General features: G+C 44.5%; 1 protein-coding gene across 1 annotated transcript; it reads right to left on the bottom strand.

Moving 5' to 3' along the window:
- Positions 1–844: 844 nt before the first annotated feature.
- On the bottom strand, positions 845–23,407 carry akap11 (A kinase (PRKA) anchor protein 11). The gene is given in 13 exon segments (XM_030080163.1): positions 845–4,119; positions 4,690–4,889; positions 5,630–5,676; positions 7,351–7,437; positions 9,536–9,682; positions 10,017–11,957; positions 11,959–14,452; positions 16,094–16,358; positions 17,877–18,008; positions 18,226–18,279; positions 18,365–18,475; positions 20,721–20,825; positions 23,281–23,407. Coding segments are annotated over 13 exon segments (5,784 nt in total). The 5' UTR covers positions 23,284–23,407; the 3' UTR covers positions 845–3,921.
- Between the last annotated feature and the right edge of the window lie 219 nt (positions 23,408–23,626).

The raw sequence follows: 23,626 nt of genomic DNA, 5'->3' as shown, positions 1-23,626 counted from the left end.
AAACAAAGTAAATATGATATGCCAATAATCTTGGAGGGGTGAGTCAAAGTTTTTATTTGCCGAGGAGAAAATGAGAGACAAGAGACAAACACTAAAAGATGCTGCACTGATGCAAAATGAGAAAAATTAATCGTATTGAGGTCAAACGCAGGGTCAGCTACAAGGCAGTGACCGCAGGATGGCACACACAGCAACATGTCTAATAAAAAAATAATAATTAAAAAAAAAACTATTAAGCATGAGTATAAAAAATGCTAGAATAGTGTGATCGAAAAGGGTGCTCTTGGACAACTGGTGGCTACATTTTCAACAATAAAGTGAAAATGGCTTCTATTTATTGTTGAGGAAGTAGGACGTGAAAAAAAAAAAAGCCATTTTCAAAGTAACTCCCAAGGCACAACGTTTTGTGGTGAAAGAGATTAAATAGCCTTTATTTCATTGGCTTACCGCAGACACATTTCAGCGACATGCCTTCATTATGGTAATCACTTAACGTGCCTTCATTACCCTGATAAAAGCCTGTAAGTCAAAACATGTTGGTAGAAAGACAGGCTTTTTAATCTTTTTCACCACAAAACGTTGTGCCTTGGGAATTTCTTTGGAAAATGAGTTGTTTTTTGGGGTTTTTTTCCGCCTTCTTCTGCCTCAACGTCAGTGGCCATTGTCAAGATATTGTTGAAGGGATAATATGAGCATTCTTTTAATTGTGTATTTACAATGTCACTATGTCATTGTGCATTTTTCCAACAATCAAACCTAGAGGGGAAAAAAAAAACAAAATTCATAATCATATAAATTCAACACAAGTATTTGATCTATTAATCAAAAGGAGACCAGAAAAAAATCAGAGCACATGAAAAAGCTTTATTGTCACACAGAGCTTTAACATTGACAAATTTAGTGCTTTGACTTCAAGCTTAGAATGTGTAAACTATTTAGCAATGCCACTAGGGGAACAAGTAGTGAACTCACTGTTATATAACTTACATAATTTATTAAATATCTTTATTTGGCAAGATTTTACAAGGAAGCAGGAAAAATACAGGAGTCGGTAAAGGTACATTTTTGCCTGTCTGTGGTTGAAGAGAGGCAGAAAGTAACACTGGAACAACAGTAACAAAATAGACTTATCTGCTACTAAATGGAGTTGATTTTTTTTTTTTTTGCAGGTACACATTCAGCTTTCACCAACACAACAATATAGCGCTATAGGTCATCTGCGATGCATAGGAATGTACAGTACACTAAAGAAAGAAAGCAAAAAACGAGGGGGGGTGGGCTGGTCAGTGGAACCAGCCCAGGAAAAGTCATAAATTAACAGCTAAACATTCTGTACAATCTCACTGGGAGAGGATCTGTATACTGTGGTGTACTCTCTTCATTCGTCAAGTCCACGACTCTCAATACATTCCTTTAATGTAAACCAAAGATATACTATGTGTACGCTCCCGCTTGTCAGGTCAAGACCTCTGCTTGCCTTCTTTAAACGCTGTCCTCCAATATCATTTTGAGTAGTGGGTGTTGATTCGCAAATATAACTTCAAATGGGTGTGGTGATCGATTTGCCATAGAGTATATCATACAGGAGAAACACCTCTACGATTCAGAAACATTTGGCAGCCTAGAGATTTAGCGGTAACAGACAAGGCATCGGCAGAGGCCTGCAGCACACTGTGAGGCAGTGTGGAGAGGGTGACAGAGAAAAGTCACTGGAGCTCAGCCAGTGACAGGCCAATACATTAATAAGAATAGTAACATGGAGCTGAAGAAGTCAGTGAAGATTCAGCCATGCAGATGAACGCCATCAACGATAGTTAATCAATAATAATAATAATCATAATAATAATAGTGATGACAACAGATGGAAAGCCATGGTATATTACAGTGTTCAAACTCAGTAAGCACGGTTCTCTAATATGAGGACCGCACAGCTTCACATCATCTTCAGTTCTTTCCAAAATAATACAAACATCAACAATGTTCCTTTGGTGGGACGGTTGGGGTAGGGTTTATCCGTAAGGTATATAAATATGAACACTGACTGACTGCGAACATAATCTTGGTGCTGGCGGCGTTGCAGACCTTCCTCCATGCTGTGTGAGGTCATGGAGGAAGCCAGGAGCGGCCTGAGGGCAGCAGTGGAAATGCCCGGCCTCTGCTCAGCTAAATCAAAAAAGTGCATCTCAGCAAAGTCGCTGGTAGTGCTGGGCGTGTGGGGTTACATTTGGGGCTTGGTGAGTAACTAGGGTGTGCGTGTGCATGTGTTAGGGGGGGTATCGAGTGGAAACTGTGGTATCCAGAATCCTTCATTCCACAAGGTGACTGGGGAGCGTGGGTGACAGAATGTGTGATTCTGGGGCTGAACTATGCGGATGCTCTGTGTTGTGGTTCAGAGGTGCAGACTGAAGTACATGCCTTTAATTAAAAAAAGATTCACTAGCTGCGTCACTGGATCTTCCCCAAACTGGACGTGGGGCCCTGACACAGATATTACACACCATATTACACACATACTACTGAAACATCCCCACTGCCTGGAGGGGAGGATAGTCACCACACAAGCTACATTTGGCAATGTAAAGCCAATATTATGGCTTCCTTCATAGCATTGAGCAGCATTTCATGTTTGATTAGACATACTCTATCTTCAAGATATTCAATTCTTTCTTAATAGCGATTGCCTTAGGTCACGTCATCCACTTTACACAGATATATTTTACTAACTTTGATAAACAAAGAAATAGTTGCTAGGCAAGCAGTGTTAGGGCATTGGATCTGTAGCAAAACAAAAACAGGAATATTAATACTGGCAAGAGGCAACTTAATCAAGTACTGTAAACCACTGTCTTGTCAAATGAATGTCTTATTCAATCATCAACACAAATTACAGTGTTATAAATTTATATAACTTAGATATGGTCAAAAGTGAGGGTGGAGGTAACCACTGTCATTAGCGTTTCACTTATTCTGGAAAGCCCATCTGAAAGAGACTCTGAATCCCAGTAATTTACTTGCATTCAGTCCTGGAGAGAAACATTTGACTGTGAATGATGTCATAATGATGAGCGGATTAATACAATAATGGAATACTATGGGGATTAACAGGCTTGTATCAGAATTTGATGTGATACGATGTATCTTGAATTCCTTCTGGCACTGATAATGCAAGGGTGTGGTGTAGTATGTGTATGTGTGGTTGGTCTCTTAACATGTGGAAACACCACCACAGAGGTGAGCTGTGGGTTTGACATCATCCGCCCAGCAGCTATGGGGATTCCCTAACAGAAAACACATTCTCTTTCTCTCAACTCACTGCCTCGTTCTTTCTGTCTCTGTCTGGAACAGATGGGCTGGGTTTCTCTCTCGCTCTCGCTCTAGCTCTCTCTCTCTCTCTATCACCCTCTTTCTGTAGCATAAGCACAGGGGCAGCAAGGTGTGAGGGCTTCAACAACAGAAGTGTAGGTGGGTGTGAAGGATAGCTCACTAAATCAACATAAATGATATGCAGCCCAATATTAAGCAAAACAGAACTGCAACAACAAAACAGGAGGTGGAAAAAAATACAACAGAAGTTAGTCTTGGTCACGGCATGCAGTGCAAAACACATGCACGCCCTCAGCCATGAGACTAAATTACATCAGTTGATTGGTATGGCGCCCTCTAGGGGTAGTAATGGATGTAAAGCCCTATATTAAACTACAGAACGGTTCACTTGTATAAGGTGACAGGTAGGTGTGAGGGCGTTTGGCGAGGTGAGACATCACTGTACACTGATGGCACTGCAGTGCAACACTAGTGGTGCTCACTAGAGGGCAGGATGCACAGATGGGCTGGAGGGAGCATCGGGGGGTGGGGCGGAGAGGAGCGGGGAAAGAAACGAGAGGAGAAGAGAAGAGAGGAGGGGACAGGAGGACAGGCAACCTAGGCGTTCTCCAGGAGCCACTGGAAGAGGGGAATGCGCTGGGGCTGTGTGCCTGCCGGGAGTGGCTCCTCTGTGGGCGGAGGCAGAGCCCGAGACTGACTGTGGGACTGGGTCTCCTCACAGTAGCGCAGCAGGGCTTGCAGCAGCTCTCCCACCCTCCACTCCCTCTCTCGAAGTCTTTGGACCACGGCTGGGAGCTGTACAGGCACACAGGATGCGGATGTAAACAAACCAAGTTAACATTCACTCACATTATCAAAGGACAGGCCATCTGAGTACAGCCTACAAATGTCAATTGAGCTTTATTGGTAGGGTACATTGCCAAGGAAATTATAATAAATGACTGGGATGAGTACCTCGGCAAGCCACAGCAACCCCAAATGAGAAACAATATTAACAAACCAGTAAGTACTTGAATTTTTCATGAACGCACTTCAACTTGTGGAAAGTCATGGAAAAATCTTGGAATTACATAACAGAGCCATGGTGGGAAACCTGACTGAGGTAATGACTAGGTAATGCAGTAATACCGATACTTTAAATATCAACCTATACTGAGTACTGATTCAATCTGTTACTTTCACTGGGCATTGTAAGCTGGGCCATTTAGTTGTGAGTCATTAGACAAAATGTTATGTTATCCAAAGCTTTTGTTATTATATGTTAATCTTGGGTAAAAATTTCCAATACCAATATTCCATTTTAGCCTGGTATTGGTGCATGCCTAGTAATGGCTGATGAACTGGGTCATGGACTGAAGCAATCACCTGCTGGAGCTCTTGGTCAGGACTCAGTTGGACCTGCGGGAGGTCGGCCATGGAGGCCGCCACCCACTGCAGCATGCTCCTGAACTGGGGGTCAAGGGTCACAAGTTCAGGATCATGGCCAAGTTTGCTGGTTTCAGAGTTCACCATCACCAGCAGGGCCCTGGGAGCCTGCACCTGAGTCCTGTCCACACGCAGCGTCCCTGCAACACAGAGGCAACAAATTCAGTTAATAATCATCATCATCATTTAGATTTCTAAGCACTCTTTCCTTGTTCTCCTTCCACATCTAATACAGCTCTTCTAAGACTTTGATGCATGTACACACACACACAATGTACAAATGACTACCTCCCCTGCTATAGCTCTCACTGACAGACAGCTGCCCCATGGGTAACATGCAGCAGCCCCGTGTTCCCCCGGCCCTGTTCTGCTCAATGCTGGGTTCCCACGCTCCCACACCAGACTAGACCCAGCGTGGAGCCTGAGCCCCACTGGGGGCTCCTCGTCTGACACACACGCAGACAGACAGCCCAGGAAGAGTGACTGCCGAGGGAGGGGATGAATGAGCGTCAGTGTGGCCGAATGTGGGGGTGGTAAAATCCCCGACTGTAACACACACACAGACAGGCAGACAGACAGAGCTGGCCAGAGCCAAGGCCAACTGTTCTGAATCTACAGCAGTGGAAAGAACAAGACCTCAAATTAGGAGAGAGGCCTATCTTTTCCCAATTTCCCTCTGCTGTCCAGAAGTGTGCTATGCCGGACAGTTTTATTTGGCCTGATATGCCAAATACTTCATTTTTAGGAGGAGGTCTCCGTTAGATTCCACTGAATTAGGAAGCTCTGTTAACAGCTTCAAAAAAAGGCAGTGCAGAATACTGAAAGGTAAATGGTCCTGTTAGCCATACTGTTGTGTGGAGCAGATAGCAAACACCCTTACCACTGGATTCCTCTTTGACTTCAGTCTCCTTGTCTTCTGTACAGTCACTGCAGTGTGAGAAATATCACACAGGTTAGAGAGAGGGTAGAGAGGAGCGAGGACGGGAAACTGCATGCAAAGGGGAAAGAGCCAAGTGAGCTAAAACTAAAGCATGCATAGAAGCTGTTATTTTTAATATAAGCACAGCGGGGTTTGATAAGCCACAAGCACTGCAATCACAGCAATCCTGATCAAAAGACGTCTTGGGAGACAAGACATTGAGGGAAGCCGGCTGTGTTATTCCAGACAATGTTTTCTTATGCTCCAGTAAATTTACATTCCTTCTTAATGCCTTCTGTCAGTTAGCAGGCGAAGATTCCTGACAGTGCTTTATGAACAGTGTGAAAGTAGGTTTTTCCATTTTGAAAATCTACTCAACATCCATACCGTCAATTGTGTAAATATTTGCTGTGTGACGTGCCAACAGGTAAACAGTCATTTCTCCACTTTTAAGGTTGTTAATCACAGTCTTGTTGACACAGCCCACGGCTACAGACATCGAGACTCTGCTCAATGTGATATGATTTTCTTTCCGGAAGAAGGATGTCTAGGAAGGCTTTCGACATTCACTAGGCATTTTTGTACCTGGATTGTGCAGCAGTGAACACGGGACGACTAAGAGCTAGGAGGGAGAGGGTGGCACTAATGGCAAAAATCATGCCTCAAGCATACAAAACTACATGCCAGCGATGTATAATTAGCAACAGTGGAACAATACATCCCACGCTAACATTAGCAGCAATGAACAAGCGCACACATGCACAAACACAAGTGGAATCAGCCATTTACATTCAAGCGTTTTCATATTCAGAGCCTTGTTGTGGCCATGCAAGGGGCTGGAGGCTCCTAGTATGAGATTGAGTGTGAATAAAAATACCACAATTAAATGTTTTAATTTGCTTTAATATGATTAAATAATACTCTGGTTACCATTTGGTGCTAAATAGATTTCCCACTGATTGATGTGTGGTTTGCTTCCTCAGTGCCTTACACCTTGGGCCCTATGATTTCCGCGGTGCAGAAACCACAGATGGAATTGTGGAATTTGATAATGAAATCGCAATCAACTGTAAAACGCAAAATATCATGGATTGCCAAGATGTGGATGCAATTTACAAAAATCTGGACTTTCTCTACCATTATAAGCATTTTTCACAACATCTAAGCTGAACGAACAGGGAAAAAAAATCTTTGTTGAGAATCTCTGTTGTGTTTTGGTGTCATTTACAGGCACACTGCTGCAGCTTCTGTCCTCTGACTGCTGTCCCTCTTCCACACACACGTACGTACACACATACACATACACATATACGTAAACATACACGTACACATACACACACACACACACACCGACAGTTTTATAACTATTGGAACACCTTCTTGGACTAAGAAAAAGTGCTATGTTGTGTTGCAAATTCATTGATATTCATTACATTTTGAATCTTTTCTTATTGAACTATTGTATACATCCGCCACATGATTAGATCACAAAGTGTGCTTAAATCATAAAGAAGAATAATTCAGAAAAAATAAAATGGAAAACACCGAATCTGGAATAAAAAATTAAAACGGATTTCATAGGGCCCTAATGCCTTAAATCTTTATTTTTCCCATTCTAGGTGAGCCCCCATGGCTTAGCGGCATTTGGTTAGCTTAGCCATGTTAGCAAGCTGCTGACTGACCTGTCAGAGGGGGAGAAAGACAGGCGCTCCTCACACACCTCCCCCTCCAGGCCCAGACTGCTCCAGCTACTGCTGTTCCCATTGCTGCTGGGGAGAGAAGGCAGGCAGCTCTGCTCAATAACACTGACAGTGACTATCTGCCCAGAGGGCCTGGTGTGTCTTTGGGTCTTTATCACAAAAACTACTGCAAAAGAAGGGTTAGAGATGAGCTGTTATATTTCAGCTAAAATGTACTGTGCCTAGTATCTATGCAACTTAAAAAAAAAAAAAAATACACAATGACAGCTGCACATATTTGAATTAATATCACCTCACCTCATAATACAAACAGCTGAGGTTCACAACAGAGGAGCATTCTCTCTAAATGATGCATATCTTTCCAACACATCCAACTGATTTTTGTCTGTTGTTGATAAAGGTAATATGTTGCTAAAGGCCTACAGTGTGAGATCACTGCATTCTTGTCTTCACTTAATCCTATTAATCTTGTGCATTCCAATAAGACGCCCTGCTGGTAACAGCAGCATAACAATACACACTCTCTCTATAATTAGTCAATGATTAGCCTGCTGGCTGGAACCTGCATACTGTGGCGTGCAGCACACACGGGCAGGTTGAAGGGAGGGACATTTTTGATAGCTATAAATACCACCATTAATCTGCATTACCTCAGCTACAGCTTTCTCTCTGTGGTTTGCCTGAGTGATACATGCTGACAGCTTGTTCATAAGTCGATCAACGCACTCTGTGCCTCAGTAAGCCTTCAAAGGTGGTTTTCCTTCCGTTATTTCATCTGCTGAGCGGAAATGGTTGGAGCAGGCTTTTGAAGAGAGGCTAATGAATTACACATGCTGGACTTTGTTCCTGTGGAAACAGCGCCTGGAGCGAAGAGAACGCTCAAAGACACACCTTTAGAAAATATTATGATACCTTCACTTGGCCCTGGTGGCCAAAATAACGAGCTGCTAACACATTCTGCTCTTTCAGTATCTTGGGAAAGAATCTTGAATGTTGATCAGCTTTGCTTCCATAGAGATAGCAGACTGTGCCAGAAACGTACAAACAGCCTGATTCCCACCCTTTGACTGGAGACTGTATGAGCCCATGTCACTGAGTAAGCCAAAACTCAGAATGCCTCTTACTTTCTTACTGTCACTCTCCACCTCTCTAACACACACACACTGATACAAACACATACACAGTGTGATGGCGGTCATCTGAGGGAGGGAAGCCAGTTCCCTCACAACTAGACTTGGTCCTCACCCCTGTGGTGCATTCAACAAACATTCTCAGAGGAACTTGGCTGCAAAAGACAGCTATATAAAATCTATAACAACAAAGCCATGAGAGAACTCATATGTAATGCAATATTTGCACAAATCAGAGAAAATTGCTTCTTGGCAATGGAGTACAAGTCAGGTTCCCAAACCATACACTGTGCCCTGTGCTGATCTGGGGAAACCTCACGTCCGCATACAACCACAGGAGACTCCTTCTCAACCAAGACCAACAGTAACCACAGAGGAACGTGTCTGTATTTGTCTAAACTCCTTCTCCAAGGACATGAACCAAGTGTTAATTAATGTCAAATTAATAGTGCATAACAAAATGATACCTTGCTCTAAACTTAATTCTCACTGGCAGTAGCAGTGCCAGCAGCTTTGGTTCTGGATGACATGAAGGTAGAAATTCCACTCCCTCTCTCTAAAGATTTGTTACCATATTCCTCAGTACACCAGGGTCAACATATCACATTCAAAGCGAGTTAGTGTCAATCATTCAGTGTGCTAGAGAAATCATTTTGTGCATGTTAAAACAATAAATTACACGGCCAAGCAAAAAACATTTACTAGCCACATCATGAAAAGCATAGATCTAACAGATGTTGTACAAGACATAAAATTTGTGAAACTTAGTTAAGAAACCAATTTGTTGATCTAATATCACTGTACAATTCCAGAACCGCAGTTATTCATTAAAGTCACACCAACACAGTTCCTTAACTAAATTTAATGTTTGTATAGCACCTATCAAATCTATGCCAATGTATCTATTTCTCAGATTAGGGAGTGAAGTGTCGGGTAAAGTGCAATAGCGTACTATACCTCTCACTGAGGTTAGAAGCTGGATGTTGTGCACTATACATGACATTATGGTGGAGGGAGTCAATAGCGGTGTACTCTACCTGTCACTGAGGTGGAGGAAGCTGCTGTTGTCATCTGGGTGATCGTCCTCAAAGCTCAAGTTAGACCAGCTGCCCAGACTGTCGTCACCCACACTCAGGCTCAGCTGCTGGGACACAGTTGACTCAGTGGCCTCCCTGCCTGGAGAACTGCAGACACATAGAGATGGACGGAGAGACAAAAAAGGGCATGAGAAATTATACAAATATTTTTATTAACAGTCATGATGTTGAACTTCCTCTCTACTATAAAATGGCAGAGTTTAGTTCAGAAGAGGTGTGAAGAAGACAAAGCTATGAATCACAGGGAAAGGAGTTTTAGATTACTTCATGGAGAGGTAAATGAAAACCAAAACTGCTAAAAATCCCATGCATGGGTGATTTATCATAAACCACTAAGAACACCAAATTTTGCCATACAGAGCCACTTGTGGACAGGACAGTCATGGAAAGCTACTGGTGTTGTGAGTCATGTTGTGTGTACCTGAGGTTGGCCGCCTGGCAGATGTTGGACAGAGCTGAGGTCATGATCTCGGCAGTTAGGCTTTCAGCATAGCTGGCCCCATCATGGCCGATGCCACTGTCAGCGTTGAGGCTGGTGTTGCTCAGTTCACGCTTAGCTGTCTCCATTGCCGTAGACACCATCTCCTCAGCAAATGCTGCCCTGCGGTCCAGGTCGATGTGGATTTTGGGAATCTCCAGGCCAGAGAGCCGCTCAGCTCTGGCTTCACACTCTTGCCCCCTTTTCCTCCTCTGGCTTGCCTGTTGGTGGTAGTGCCTGCTGGGCCTCGTGCAGTATGGACATTCGCGGACCTGACAGTAGCGGCAGGTCCTCTCTCCCAGAGTTGGTCCCACTGCTGCCCCCTCAGACAACCTCTCTGCATGGGAATGTCTGTCCTGGCCTTGGGCCCTCTGGTGCTCCCTGGCTGGATGTCCTGATGAAGCCAGACTCATCTCCAGAGTGTCATCCACTATCTTCCTGGCATAATGTTCTATAACCTGCATCACACCACTGCTGTAGCCTCCATCATACAGGCTTCCTGTACTATGGTAGTGCTTGCTCTTACTGTCCTTGGATAACAGGGGGCAGGAGAAGGAGTTTCTGATTAAATTCTCAGCCACATCCTCAAGTTTGGATTTTTTATAAAGGCAGGAATCAGTGAGAGACTTAGGCAGACGTACAGAAGAAAAGCGCAGCTTGCGTGTGACATCACAGGTGATATTGTATGCTAAGGACTCTGCAAAGTTTACCAAATCTACATATTCCCTCTGCTCCTCAGAGTCCCTGCAACTACACTGACCATCCTCCCCTGTCCCAGCTCTGTCCATGGGTGAGGAGGCCTCACTGCTAGGACCCTTCCATCCATCTGGTAAGGACTTGGAGGAGTGGAGACGAGTGGTGGAGGACCTCTGCTTCATCTTGCGTGCAGCATGGGCCAGGCCTAGTTTGATGGAGCGGTAGGCCAAACGGCTCGCATACTGATCTAGGACCAACTCCCTGCTGCCTCCCTCCTTTTTCAGCACCCTAATGAGGTAGCCAGCATATTCATCTGTCACACTTTCACAGCTGGGGTATTCTGAAGATAGGCCTGAACTGGAGCTGTAACTGGTAGAGGAAATGGAGGCAGGAGGAAGTAAGGCAGAGGTCAGCAGGTCACAAGACCACTGCTCAGCCAGCCGCCCCACCCTCCAGTCCTTGTTGTGGTCTGCACTGGGGTAGTGGTGGTGGTGGTGGTAATGGAGACATTCAGAGCCAGATCTGTCCAGGCTTCTTCTCCTGAGAGCTCTGTGATGGGGGCACTGCTGTCCAGAGCCCACCATCCTCTTCACATCACTGATGACCTCTCCCGCCACCTCACCTGCATATACCCACAAAGAGTTTAAGGTCTGCTCTGAGAACTGAGCCACACTGTCTCTTCTCCCCTCACTCCCCTTGCTTGTCTCACCCTTTTCCTCTGCCACTCCCAGGGTGTCCATCTCTGTTGCCATTGATACAATATGACATGCCAACCGCTCAGCATAGTGAAGGGCCTCCTTGTTTGACATTCTGCGAGCTGACATCAGGTTCAGTTCAGGTCGGCGACCTTTCGTTTCAAAAAGTCTGGTACTATCACCAGCACTACCCTCTGCTTCTTCTCCCTGGTCCTCTTCCTCTTCCTCATCACCCTCTGCCTCCTCAGACAGAGATCTCATCAGTTTGAGCATGAAGTCAGCCTTGTCTGCCTCTGGAGTTGTGTCTTTTGGCCCTGGACCAGGCTCAGGCTGGTAATGTGGGGTTGGAGGGGGTGTAGCAGGGGAGAACTCCTTAGCCAACTTGCCTTTCAGCTTCTTGGAGAACTGTTTGATCTGTTTCTCCTTAGACACCTCTCTGGGCTGCTGGGGAGTTGAGGGGGGAGTACCCGGAGTCCCACCAGTTTTTTTGGCCAGAGCTGGGGGCCGAGTCATCTCCAGGGATAGACATCATCCTTTGTCCACCCATTTCTGAACCTGGAACGTCTAGAGTATCCTTCATCACAACAGGATGAGCTTCTCCCACAACTCTGGTCCTTAGGCCTAACTCATAGTTGGTGCTTCCCTGGCTCTGATATCCTGTCTGATAGGGAGTGTGGTGAAAGCTGTGACCTGCTGCCTGTTCAACGGGGCGTCCCTTACTCACATACCCACAGTCTTTATTATCATATCTGAAGCTCTCCCTGCTAGCTCCCTGCCTCAAAGGGGAATCTGGGGCCTCGTCACTGATTGAACCAGGCCTAGACGAAGAGCCTCTTCGGCTTCCAATAGTCTTAGTTAGGAAGTCAGCACAGTCACCAAAACTCTTTTTCATTTTGGTTGTGGTTATTAGCTCACAAGCTTCACTCACTATCATATCTACCATGTTACCAGAAAAGTTGTGGAAGGGGGACTTTCCTTGGGATTGGTCTCCTCCAGGGGCCTGGGTTTGTGTTCCATGGCTGCTGAGGTCAGTTTGTGTAGATGTGGTGGTGTCAGATGAGGCTACTGTCACCAGACTTCTCTTGGGGCTGGTCTGTGAAGTGTGGGCCGTGCTGGACTTATACTGACAGATCTCCTCAGAGGTCTGGAGGTGGGAGAGGGCTTGTCCTGCCTGGGGCACAGGAACACAGCTGGCCATGCCTGATACAGTGAACAGGGCTTTCTTAACTGTGCAGGCCCCATCCTCTCCTGAGGGCCCTGGGGCTGCAGCAGCTGAGCTGGCATGAAGAAAGTGTTGGCTATCAGAGGTACTGCAGGTGTGAGTGCTGGTGTCCTGTGCACTGACATAGCAGATATTATCTAGGGAGACGCTGATAGCCGCCTGGCTAGTGAATGCAACGTCAGCCTGGGAGAGCTCTATAAAGGCCTCCTGGAGAACTGACTCAGACAAGTCAGAAGCATAGGAGGATACTACCTCTTCCTCTTCCTCTTCCTCTAATCTACGCCCAAAGGACCAGTCACTAGAGGTGAGAGGGGTGGAGGGGTGGGAGAACTGACATACCTCCATTATGCCTTCAAATACCAGTTCCTCAGCCAGGTCAGCAGCAAAGCGTGTAACTGTGCTGTGGAAGATCTGTTTTTTGACTGTCAGAAACTCTTTCAGTGCTCCGGACACCGCCTCTCCAACCAGGAAGCCAGCCAAGCCATTGATGGCTCGCTCCTTGAGCACATAGGCATGACGCATGCCAATCTCATGGAAGGCCATCTGAAACACTGAGGAGGTGAGTCTGGCAGCCAAGTGACAGAGGGTGGTGGTGCAGGATGACACACCTTTCTGGAGGTCTCGCAGGGCGCTGCCCAGGCTCATCTCCACCAGGTCTGTGGCAAACCTCTGAATGCCATCTTTCAGAGAGTGGGACTTCTGCTGCAACTTGGCCACTGTCACTGTCTCCTGTATCTCTGAGAGCTTCATCAGGTGGCCTGAAGGGTTCTGGAATTCCTTGTGGCAAACACAGCTCAGATTCTTGTTGTCATTTATGTCAACAGGAGATTGGTAGCCACACACCGACCCCAGAATCTCCTTGGACAGACTGCTTGCAAAGTCTGAGTAGGTCTTATACAGAGAGCAAAGATCCTGGGGTTTACGCAGTTCTGAGCAGTCCCCTCCATCCCCTCCATCCCCATCAGTCTTCCAGAAGTACTCCAGTGGCCCACCAGAGTCCCCCAAAGGACTGAAGGCAGATGAGCTGACAGGGCTGAAAAGTGGACCCCCATTCTCCTCGGAGGACGTCTGCACTGGCCGGGGGGAGTCAGGCACCTCAGTGTGGGGTGAGTAGGGAGACCCTGGTTTAAGAGGAGTAGGTTTCTTCACATTGGCAGGAAGGGTGGGCTGGTCAAAGCGGTGAGGGTTCATGCCCTTGGTTGAGCAGCCCCTGGACACGTATTTGGACCCTGACCCATTGGTACTGGTATCAGAGGGCTTCTTTTTCTGTTTGGTAGGGGCACTGGTGGCATCCAGAGGCAGGGTGAGAGTACAGCTCTCTGAGCTCAGGTCCTCCAAGTCATCAAACTGATCAAAGCTGTCAAAGAACTCACTGACTTCAGAGTCTGAGTCTTCCACTCGCTCTATGGGTCCTCCTGGCACCTGGGGTATGTCCAACTTAGCCAGCAGGCTCTTCTGGTATCCCACCTCATCCAGGAATATGATAGGGCTGGGGCTAGAACAGTCTGACTCATCTGATTCACTGACATGGGTCGAGGGGGAGGGGAGACAAGCTCCAGGGTTACAATGAGTCCACTGGGATTCTGTGCCTGATGACCTCTGCACTGTGACAGATACCTCGGGACCTGACCTGCGTTTGGTTGACGACTTCTTGGAAGAGGAGCTAATAATAATACGGGAGCCCGACAGGTCCTTTCGTCTCTTGTGAGCTGGTACTGTCTGGGATGCTACGTCACGTTTTTTACCATGTTGATAGGGAGCTGCAGCTGTGGAGACATTGTAGAAGGGGAGAAGTGAAATAGACTCATTATGTACATTATATTAGGGCTGAACGATTTATCGCTTTCTGATCGAAATTGCGATTTCAGACAGTGCGATCTTGAGATCGCAAAAGCTGCGTTTTTTTGCAGCTCTCCTGACTGACCCGGGATCTGTTGTGTCAACTATTTTACACATACATGCTGTCTCCCTACCATCCTACCGTCATGCCCTGTCAAGCTCACCAATCAGAAGCTGCATGCTACACGTGGACAGGTCACGCTAACCAATCAACCATTGTCCAAGCGACGGCATACACACTCAGTAACAACAAGTTGGTGTCCCTAAATAACGTGTTTTGAAATGGCTTCAGCTGAACCAGAAGTGGAGTTAGGGGATTTAATCCCAAAAAGCAGGGCGTCGGTCATATTTCATGGAGTATTTCAGGTTTGAGACTGCAGATGTGCACCAGAAACATATACTGTGCAAAGCCTGTCAAGCAAAAGTTGCAACATCCAGCGACAACACAACCAACTTAGACCAGCACTTGAAAAATGACCACAGGCATTTCCACGACGAGTGCATGACCAAAAAGTCCAGTGAAAAGTCGAGTTAAAGTGATGCTCAAGCCCACTGTAGCAAACACAGTACAATTACAGCATTGTTTGCTAGTGTAACTCCGTATGAAAAGAGCAGCCACAGACACCGGGGGATAACAACTGCCATAACACGCTGTATTGCCAAAGACAGGTGTCTGTTAACAAGGTTACCAGAGACAGATTTTGAAACCTCCTCCGCACGCTGGACAGAAGATATGATTCCCTCCCGCACCTACTTCAGCCAGGTTGCCATCCCACAGCTGTATGCAGAGTGTGAGGAAAAAGTTGTAGCAGAGCTGAAAAATGTGGAGTCTTATTACTTATTCAACACCGTTTTTTAAATTATTTTGTATTTTATTAAATGTTTTCAACTATACACAATTAAGGATTTTTTGCACTACTTTTTAAAAATAAGACAGTCAAATATGGCTCTTTTAGTTCTTCAGTTGTAATTGCTGCTGTTAGTCAAGGACTTTAAAGAATGTACATGCATGTTTCTTGGCAGTAAATACATGCTGGAAGCAATTCTTATCTTTTTATGATTCATCCTTGCATTAGAGTAAATAGCATTTAATGTTTTGATGGAATGATGTAATTTTCTGTCATGTTTTAAATTTGTTACTGTACATGGTGAATATTGCACTGAAGCTTGATTTGAAGAAATATCGCGAATAAAATCGAAATCGAAATATCTGCCAGAAAAATCGCAATCAGATCTTTTCCTAAAATCGTTCAGCCCTACATTATACAGCAAGTAAGTGGAAAAATCATGACAGCGAAAAGTGTAAAAAAGATGGCTTAGTAAAGACAAAATCAGTCACACAAAGATCCACTTCATCTTGATTACAAACAAAGGTTGGAAAGAATGCATCCCAACTGAAAAATAACATATCACTGCCATCTAGCAGCAAAAAGAAGGACATACTTGTTCTGCCATTTCTTATAAAAAAGATGAATAGATAAGCCATGTTTAACAAAACTCTATTCTAAAAACGATTTTAGGGTTAGGGTTAGGGTTAGACTGAATATTACTTAAGATGGTGCACATACAGGAAGTGTCTCCTGTATCGTCCTCTTCCAGATGCTCCAGGGCTGTGACGAAGTCATCCTCAATTGATGAGACTGACTGGTTGGTGTCATCTCCTCTGGCTGGCTGGGGCTCGGCTGTGCCCCTCTGAAGAGCCTGCAGCTCCAGAGCATAGCGAACACCTGCCATGTAGCGCCCCAGCAAGCCCACCACAGAAGCTAAACTGGCCTGAGGGCAGAAGGTAGGGCTGGGATTGTGCCTCAGCACACACACTGCCTTCAAACGGCACTGTAGAGAGGTGAGGGAGAGAGGATGGTAGGAAAAAGAGAGTGAGAGAAAACAAAAGGGAAGAAGGTAAAGAAAGTTAAGCTTGACTCGTAGATGGTTTAGCTTGTTTTTCCACAATGAAATAAAGAATGTTGGTAGGCTATAAAACAGCTGTTTACTGTGTATAAACACAGGCTCTCTACATGTTGCTTGTTTCACCAAAGCAACCTCTGGGTTTCATTTTTTTTTAACCTCCTAATTTCTGGCACACATCAGACCCACAACTGTGCAGAACCCCCCGCCCACTTGCACATTCAGGTTCAACTTTAGGTTCAAGTTAATTTCGGGTTGTCAGGTTCAGGTTGCAAATTTCAAGCTCTAGCGTTCCAACATTTACATTTACTTAAGAAGTTTTAAGAATGAGTTTCAACTTTTGCTGCTCTCTCCCCACGTTTCTGTATGTGTTTATTTATTTGTTTATTTATGTGATGTATGTATGTTTATTTGCATACTGAACAGCGAGGTGAGATCTGATCACAACTCGAGACCCATGTGGAGACACATTCTAATGCCAGGTGTAAGCTGATGTATTTAGAGGTGTCCACCTGTGGTTAGATCATCCAAGAAGCATGTTAATGCCAGGTGAGACCCAGGCCAGAGAGCGTTTGGCTTTTGCAAACCAGCAAGAACTCACACGCAAGTTTTCTTTCTCCTAGTCTTACTGGAAGGAGGGAGGAGGGCTGGAAGTGCCTTGTTATGTCTGTACTCTGATTGCTGGTTGATATGTTGCATATGCAGAATAAAGAATCACTTTGCGCCCATTCCATCTATGCAGCAGAGGGGCGGGCAGTCTCGCTGTCTGCAGCACAAACTGACAACAAAAGCCACAGAGTGGACCGCAGGGCCTCTCTGAACTCAAGCAAAGCACACAGCACCAGGAAGGAGAAGGCTGTGGGCTTCTCACAAAAAAAACAACAAAAAAACAAAAAAAACTTTGTCTCTCCCACCTGCATTTCTCCAAACAGATGAGAAAGACATCTTAGAGATGTTTACATGCACCAAGGGACAAGGCCATGACCCAAGGAAAACAAAACAAAAGCATTTAACAGTCAACAAAAGGAATTTTGGGAAGACTTTACAAAATATGTCCATCTTAAAATGTCATTTAGTCTACAATTCCATATTTTCAGAGTTAAAACAACTAGAATACTTCTGGCAAATGGGTGAAGCAATTTTGCATGTTTCTAGGGCAAGTAAACTTATTTGTCTTGTTTGACGTCTCTGACGTCAAAATACTTCAGAAACAAGTGGCGACTAGGGAACGTTTACATGTTTCTAGGAAAACAAGATTTTTAAACACTCAGGCCAAGACTGTGTGCCGTGTTAAATGTGAATTTTTTCGCTGCACACAGAGGAACTGAGGCCTGTGTACTTGCTCACTCTTACTTCCCTCATTCTCCCTCCACTTTCTGCTCACTTCTGTTTTATGTAACATGCTAACTGAGATCACTCCTTCGACACAGAGCGCATGTCATCTACCTGAACACCAGCATCCTTGCGCTCTGCCAGTCTTCGGGAATCTTTGAGCAGCAGAACCTCATTATTCCTGAGGCCATGGATGTGGAGGGACCTGAGTAGCTCACATAGCTCCCCCGGCAGAGATGACAGAGCCTGGGAAGGAGAACGGGACATTAACCTCCGGCTCACCTGGCAGACTGCTGGTCCACAGTTGAGCATTCCAATAATGGAGTTAAAGAACAGATCTTTACCCAGAACTCAGGAGAATCAATCCTACATCAACAAGTGTAACAAGTGTAACAAGGGTATTAAATATAGTGCTTGGTCTCTTTTCATTCACTACATTCATGATTAAACAAGTAATGCTCACCTGTAGAGTGACATCTTCCCCTTCACAGTGACCAGGCAGACACACAAAATGGAGCTGAAGGAGAAACAACTGACGGTTAATGTTAAAAGTCTCATATTTCTGCATGACTAAGGTTTGTGTGCATGTGTGTATTACAAACCTCGGTCAGTCTCACTGTCTCCCTGGTCTGCAACTCGAGGCCTATGCTACACAGCTCCTTTTTGCTCCTCAAAAGGCTCTTTACACACTGTGACCCGCTGTCACGCACCGTCTGCAAAACACAAATGCAGAAGTTTTTGGATAAGTTATAAATATAAGGTAACCTGATAGACCTCATGAAAAACAAAAATATTCTTTTCAATCTGCTAGCATTTTTCTGTAACAGTTGCATTGGACAGATGTATGTGAAACAGAGGAGATCAACTATTTGTGCATCTGCTCAGAGGTAACCTTTGACCCGTGAAGGCAGTTCCCTGCCAAAATTATTTGAATGTAAAAAACAGATTTGTATTTTCCAAGAACTATTTTCAGAAGTGCAACAAATGACCGCAAGATTGTGCAAGAAGATCCTAGCGATGAAAAGGGATCTATAACTTAAAAAGGAATCCAAAGCTGTAATGCATGATTTCAGAATGTGGAAAAGGGCTGTAAACATGCAGTGGTACACACCTTCACAAACCTGTGACTCAATATTTGCAAGCATTAAACACATTTGTACACTTCCCCATGTCAATTTCAAATGAGGAAATTTTTGGCAGTGTTTCAATAACCAACCTCTGCCAAAAACTCTTTAAGTGCGTGAGCAAGGATGTGTGATCAGCTGTGAGCAAAGGAGGCAAGACCTAAAAAAAGAAACCTAGATATCTGACTGGAGGGGCCTGAAGCTGCTAACTATCCATGAGGTAACAAACCATCCATTACCATGCTTCTTGGAGCCAGGCTTAGGTCATGGTGCATAGAGAATGCTGGTAAATTAAAGCCAGCTCCTCCTAATCACATTTCAGATTTCTACGTTTCTCTTGTACATGTGTTTAATAATCCATTTTTACAGTCACGTCATTAATCTCACATTTGAAGAGTGTTTATTAAGATACAAACCAATTTCTTTTCCCCACATCTGTTTACACCTTAACAAGTCATTTGTTACTGTTTTGAAAGTAGTACTTTGCAATCACTAATCCATTTTAATGCTAAAAAAAAAAAATCAAAGTATAAATGCCATGTGCCTCCAGTCAAAGCAGCTAAGATTTGAGCAAACTTCTCCAAAAGTAAACCAACAAGTGAGGCAAGTTTTTTAACGGTGAGTTTTAAAAGGACATGAATATTATAAGTGGAAGAAATGTAAACTGCAATCTGTGCTTTGGGAGGGGAAACCTGATTTCAATGTGTATACCTGCAAGGGATTATGCTAGGTTTTTTTTTTTTTTTTTTTTTTTTAATGGGAAATATGGCTGGTGATATTCCTGAATTGCGGCCAGGCAGAAGAACTATTGGATGCATATTTTGTATCATTCTTTGATAAACAGCCTATATTAAAGGCTATTTAGTTAAAGTAGTGGTAATTCATTTTCAGTTGTGTGAGGGATGAATTAAACCTGAATTAAACAATGGAGCTTATGTGTGTCTCCCATTGTCTATAGCTGTCAACTTCATTCAGCGCTTCTCTGAAACTGCACATTCTGCACATGACCTGATATAAATTTCAGGTCAATGGAACCAGTTTAAAAAGAACTAGAGGGTTGCGGTTTTCAAAGAATGGTCAAATAGTTCCCAGTCAATATCATTTTTACTTGAAATGCCCATCAACTAGGACAGATACACACACATAGCCAGACACACCCGACAAAAAACAATATCCCCTCCGGATGAGAGAGAGAAAGAGAAAGAGAGCAGTGGTGGTCGAGCAAGCTAGAGAATGAATGAGGAGAGGGAACAGTGGCAGCAAGAACAAACGTTTTTCAAAGGTTTTGAATCACCACAACCGCGAGGTCTGGATCATACATTCACTCACACACACACACACACACACACACACACACACACACACACACACACACACACACACACACACACACACACACACACACGACCAAACACTCGGTCCCCTCCAGGCTGCCACCTGGCAGATATAAATACAGAACAGAAAGTGTCCCTCGCATACTTGCTCAAAGCAGTAATCAATTACATTATTTACTTGGCATATTTCCCACTGGAGATTTGGCTGACAATATATTCATCTGCACTTCTTCAACTGCACTTTGTTCTGGCTAAAGTAAACCCTGACACCAGTGATGACTGGTTTTTCATGTCAGGTATAAATGCAATCCAGCTAAAATCAAACAGTAATTTATACCAAAGCTGGATATGAAACATGTTACAGACAGATGTAAAGGGGTACATAAAACAACACTGGAGAGGAGAGCTTGAAAACGTTATGCAAAGACATTTTAGACATAGCAACACCACCTCCCATCCAAAGTGAATAAATAATGAAATGAGTATTTTCACAGATGAACCTCTTTCCGGATGGAGGCTCTGGTCCTTAGTGGGACTCCTCGGATACGTGCACAGGCGTCCATGGCAACAGAGGGCTGGACGTGGCTGGCTGACCAGCCACTCACCTGCAAACAGAGAGGTGAGAAGGGGGAGGGAAAATAGAGAGTAAAACAGTGAGTGAGAGGTCGCACAGGTTCAGAGAAAAAGGCTCAACTCTTTAATAAGGGCAAACTAAGGATAGGATTTGCAGTTATATCATCTTTTTTATTTCCACATGGCAGCTGAGGCCTCCTCCCAAGGTCGAGAAATTGCTGAGTTCACTCTTCATATCTATCTCCAGTAAATCTTCACCAAGTAAAAGACAACATATCATTCAATGTGAGATCTCAATCGTTTTTGCGTGCTATCCTGCTGTCTCACCCTAAACCACAGTAACAATCACATGACAAAGCAGCGATGGTATCAGGGTTGTGTGTAAAAAGAGAGAAAGCTATTACAGCATGTCTCTATCCACTGTCGCAGAGCAACATGCCAAGAGAGGAAGTGTGTTCTGGAGTGGCCAGAGGTTTAAGTGTGACGATGATCTAAAAGTCAGATACAGATTAGGCCTCTGGTATCCAGCTATTAAGTAGAACTAAACGTTTTCAAATGATACCGTGAACTCAAGCCTATGACACAGATGACAAAATATTTAACCTCAGTTATGAGAGGAGATATATTTCATGTTTTGGAAATGTGTGCTTATAAAACCAGCCTACTAGGCCAAAGTGTTCTGAAAAACATTTTTGAAAATAACATGAATCATGTTCTTAAAAGTAGGCTTAGACTTATCCTCCTGGTGAGGTTAAGCTATAGTAGGCCTGGCTCTCTTTGATATTCTTTAAACAGTCAGGCCTGCATCAAAGATCAAACAGCAGGGAAAGAGAACAGGGGTGTGTGCTCTGAACCAGAGTAGGGGAAACACACTTAGCAAGCATGAGAGAGCAGCTAAAGGCAGCAAAATATTTACAGTGTACAAGGAGGAAAAGTTTCCCAAGTAATCCAAGCTTTCCCTTTGAGGTGTTATCCAAGGCAGCCAGTTGAGTCTAGACACAGGCAGGCGGTCCTATTGATCAGCCCATCCTGCATCCTGAGAACCAGAAGGGAAAAGTGCATGCCACTGGCTTCCTCTGGAGATCCAGGACCTCCTGGCTTCTCACGGGTGCTTTGGTGGGCTGTTCAAAAACAACAAGGCCAGCCACTGCTACCTAACCTCAACTATGCAATACATCCTAACTTACTCATTGGAAAAGCAGGCATCATGACGTCTAGTATGGCCATGACAAACACAGTTGGTAAAACAGTTAGGAAAATGGCTAATTAATTATATTTCTGCATGAGTTTGAACAGACCAAGAACATCACTCATTCATAAACCTAGTTATCAATGTCTGTAAAATCTCTGCATGAGATAAGCGCATACAGCCAAGAGATTTTAGGGGTGATGGCATCCTCTTAGGAGAGAGGCAGCAAAACAAGCAGCCAAGGACAGAAACTGTGTAGTCTAAATGCTTGTTTTGTTGGCAGCTGATGTGGGACCGTTTTTTTTTTTTTTTTTGACATAATTCAGCATGAATGTGGGTGGATGGAAAAACAGCTGAACAGAGAAACTGGGAGAAACAACCTGGAGAACAGCAGTAAACTACAGCTCACTGTGAGATCAGACAAACACCAGTCACTCATGATACACAGATTTTTTTTTTTTTTTTTTTTTTTAAGATATAGGAGTTGTTTAAGGTGGGAAAGTCCACACAATAGCAACAATCACTATCTGGGCATTATTTCCGAAAACAGAGAAAGAACCAGACAACTCTTATGTTACATATTAACGTTACATTATGCAACAAATGTAACAAAATATCCATCTTTTGCAATTAGAAACGTGGATACCTGGATAGCCACAGCAGCATCAAGCAAAATCCTCACACGACTTGTTGTCATATAAGAACACACTGCATGTTTTTGAAGAGCTGTACGTGGGCTACAAACAACTGCGACCAAGAAGCCAGTGTGTTGATACTGGTCACCAAGGGGTTCATTAGCATTGACCTGAGCCCAGTTTCGTGTTATAAACAGTAACAGCCACAGCAATGGGAGGGCGGCCGCCACAGCAGGCCACAGAGGAGCCGCACAGTGTGGATGCTGATGCTGAGTCCTCCCAGATTATCCACGACCACTCGGACTCTGCTGCAAAACTGTCAGCTGGCTATGAGCTAGCTAATCACTGCAGCTCAATCAGACGCGTTCAACGCCCAGCAAAACGCCGTGTGATTTACACAACACAGAAAAAGGAAAGCCGACAATGGCGAGCTAAATAAACCGTGACTGTTAGCAGCTGACAGGCTGTCAATCATTCGGCTAGCAGCGGTAACCAGGCCGCGTCCAGCCCGGCCTGTGATGTCACCTCAGCGGCTAGCAGCAAGCGAACAGCAGCGGCACAACACGCAAGACGGCTCAAATATCACATAAGGAGCACATTATAGTCATTTACACGGGCATTTCAATCAACACTATGTGCCTTTACCGAATCGTTTTGCCTCACCATTCAGTGTCGGACTCTTAGCAGAGCTGACGATAGCCTCTCTATCAATGTGCGAGCAAGAACGACTCTCTCGCTTTGAACGGCTGTGGTGTTGACAGGAAATCGGGATTTTGCTCCCTGCTGAGGGAAATGTGCCGACGAAATGATGGCAGCTGCGCCTAGTGAACGCTGTTGTGTCAGCGTGTGTGACTGTGTAACATGCCGATGTACAAGCCAGTCACCACCAGAGATAACGTTACTTCAACACTCATTGAGATTCACTCAACAACAGCCCTGCAACACAACAAATGATTTTTACTTCAAACTTACAGGAATCAAACGTATCCTGAAATCACATTAATGCTAG

The sequence above is a fragment of the Myripristis murdjan genome, chromosome 21 (genome assembly GCF_902150065.1).
Source record: "Myripristis murdjan chromosome 21, fMyrMur1.1, whole genome shotgun sequence".
Classification (NCBI taxonomy): domain Eukaryota; kingdom Metazoa; phylum Chordata; class Actinopteri; order Holocentriformes; family Holocentridae; genus Myripristis; species Myripristis murdjan.
The sequence above is the reverse complement of the archived record's forward strand: the minus strand, read 5'-3'. Positions and strand labels throughout refer to the sequence as shown.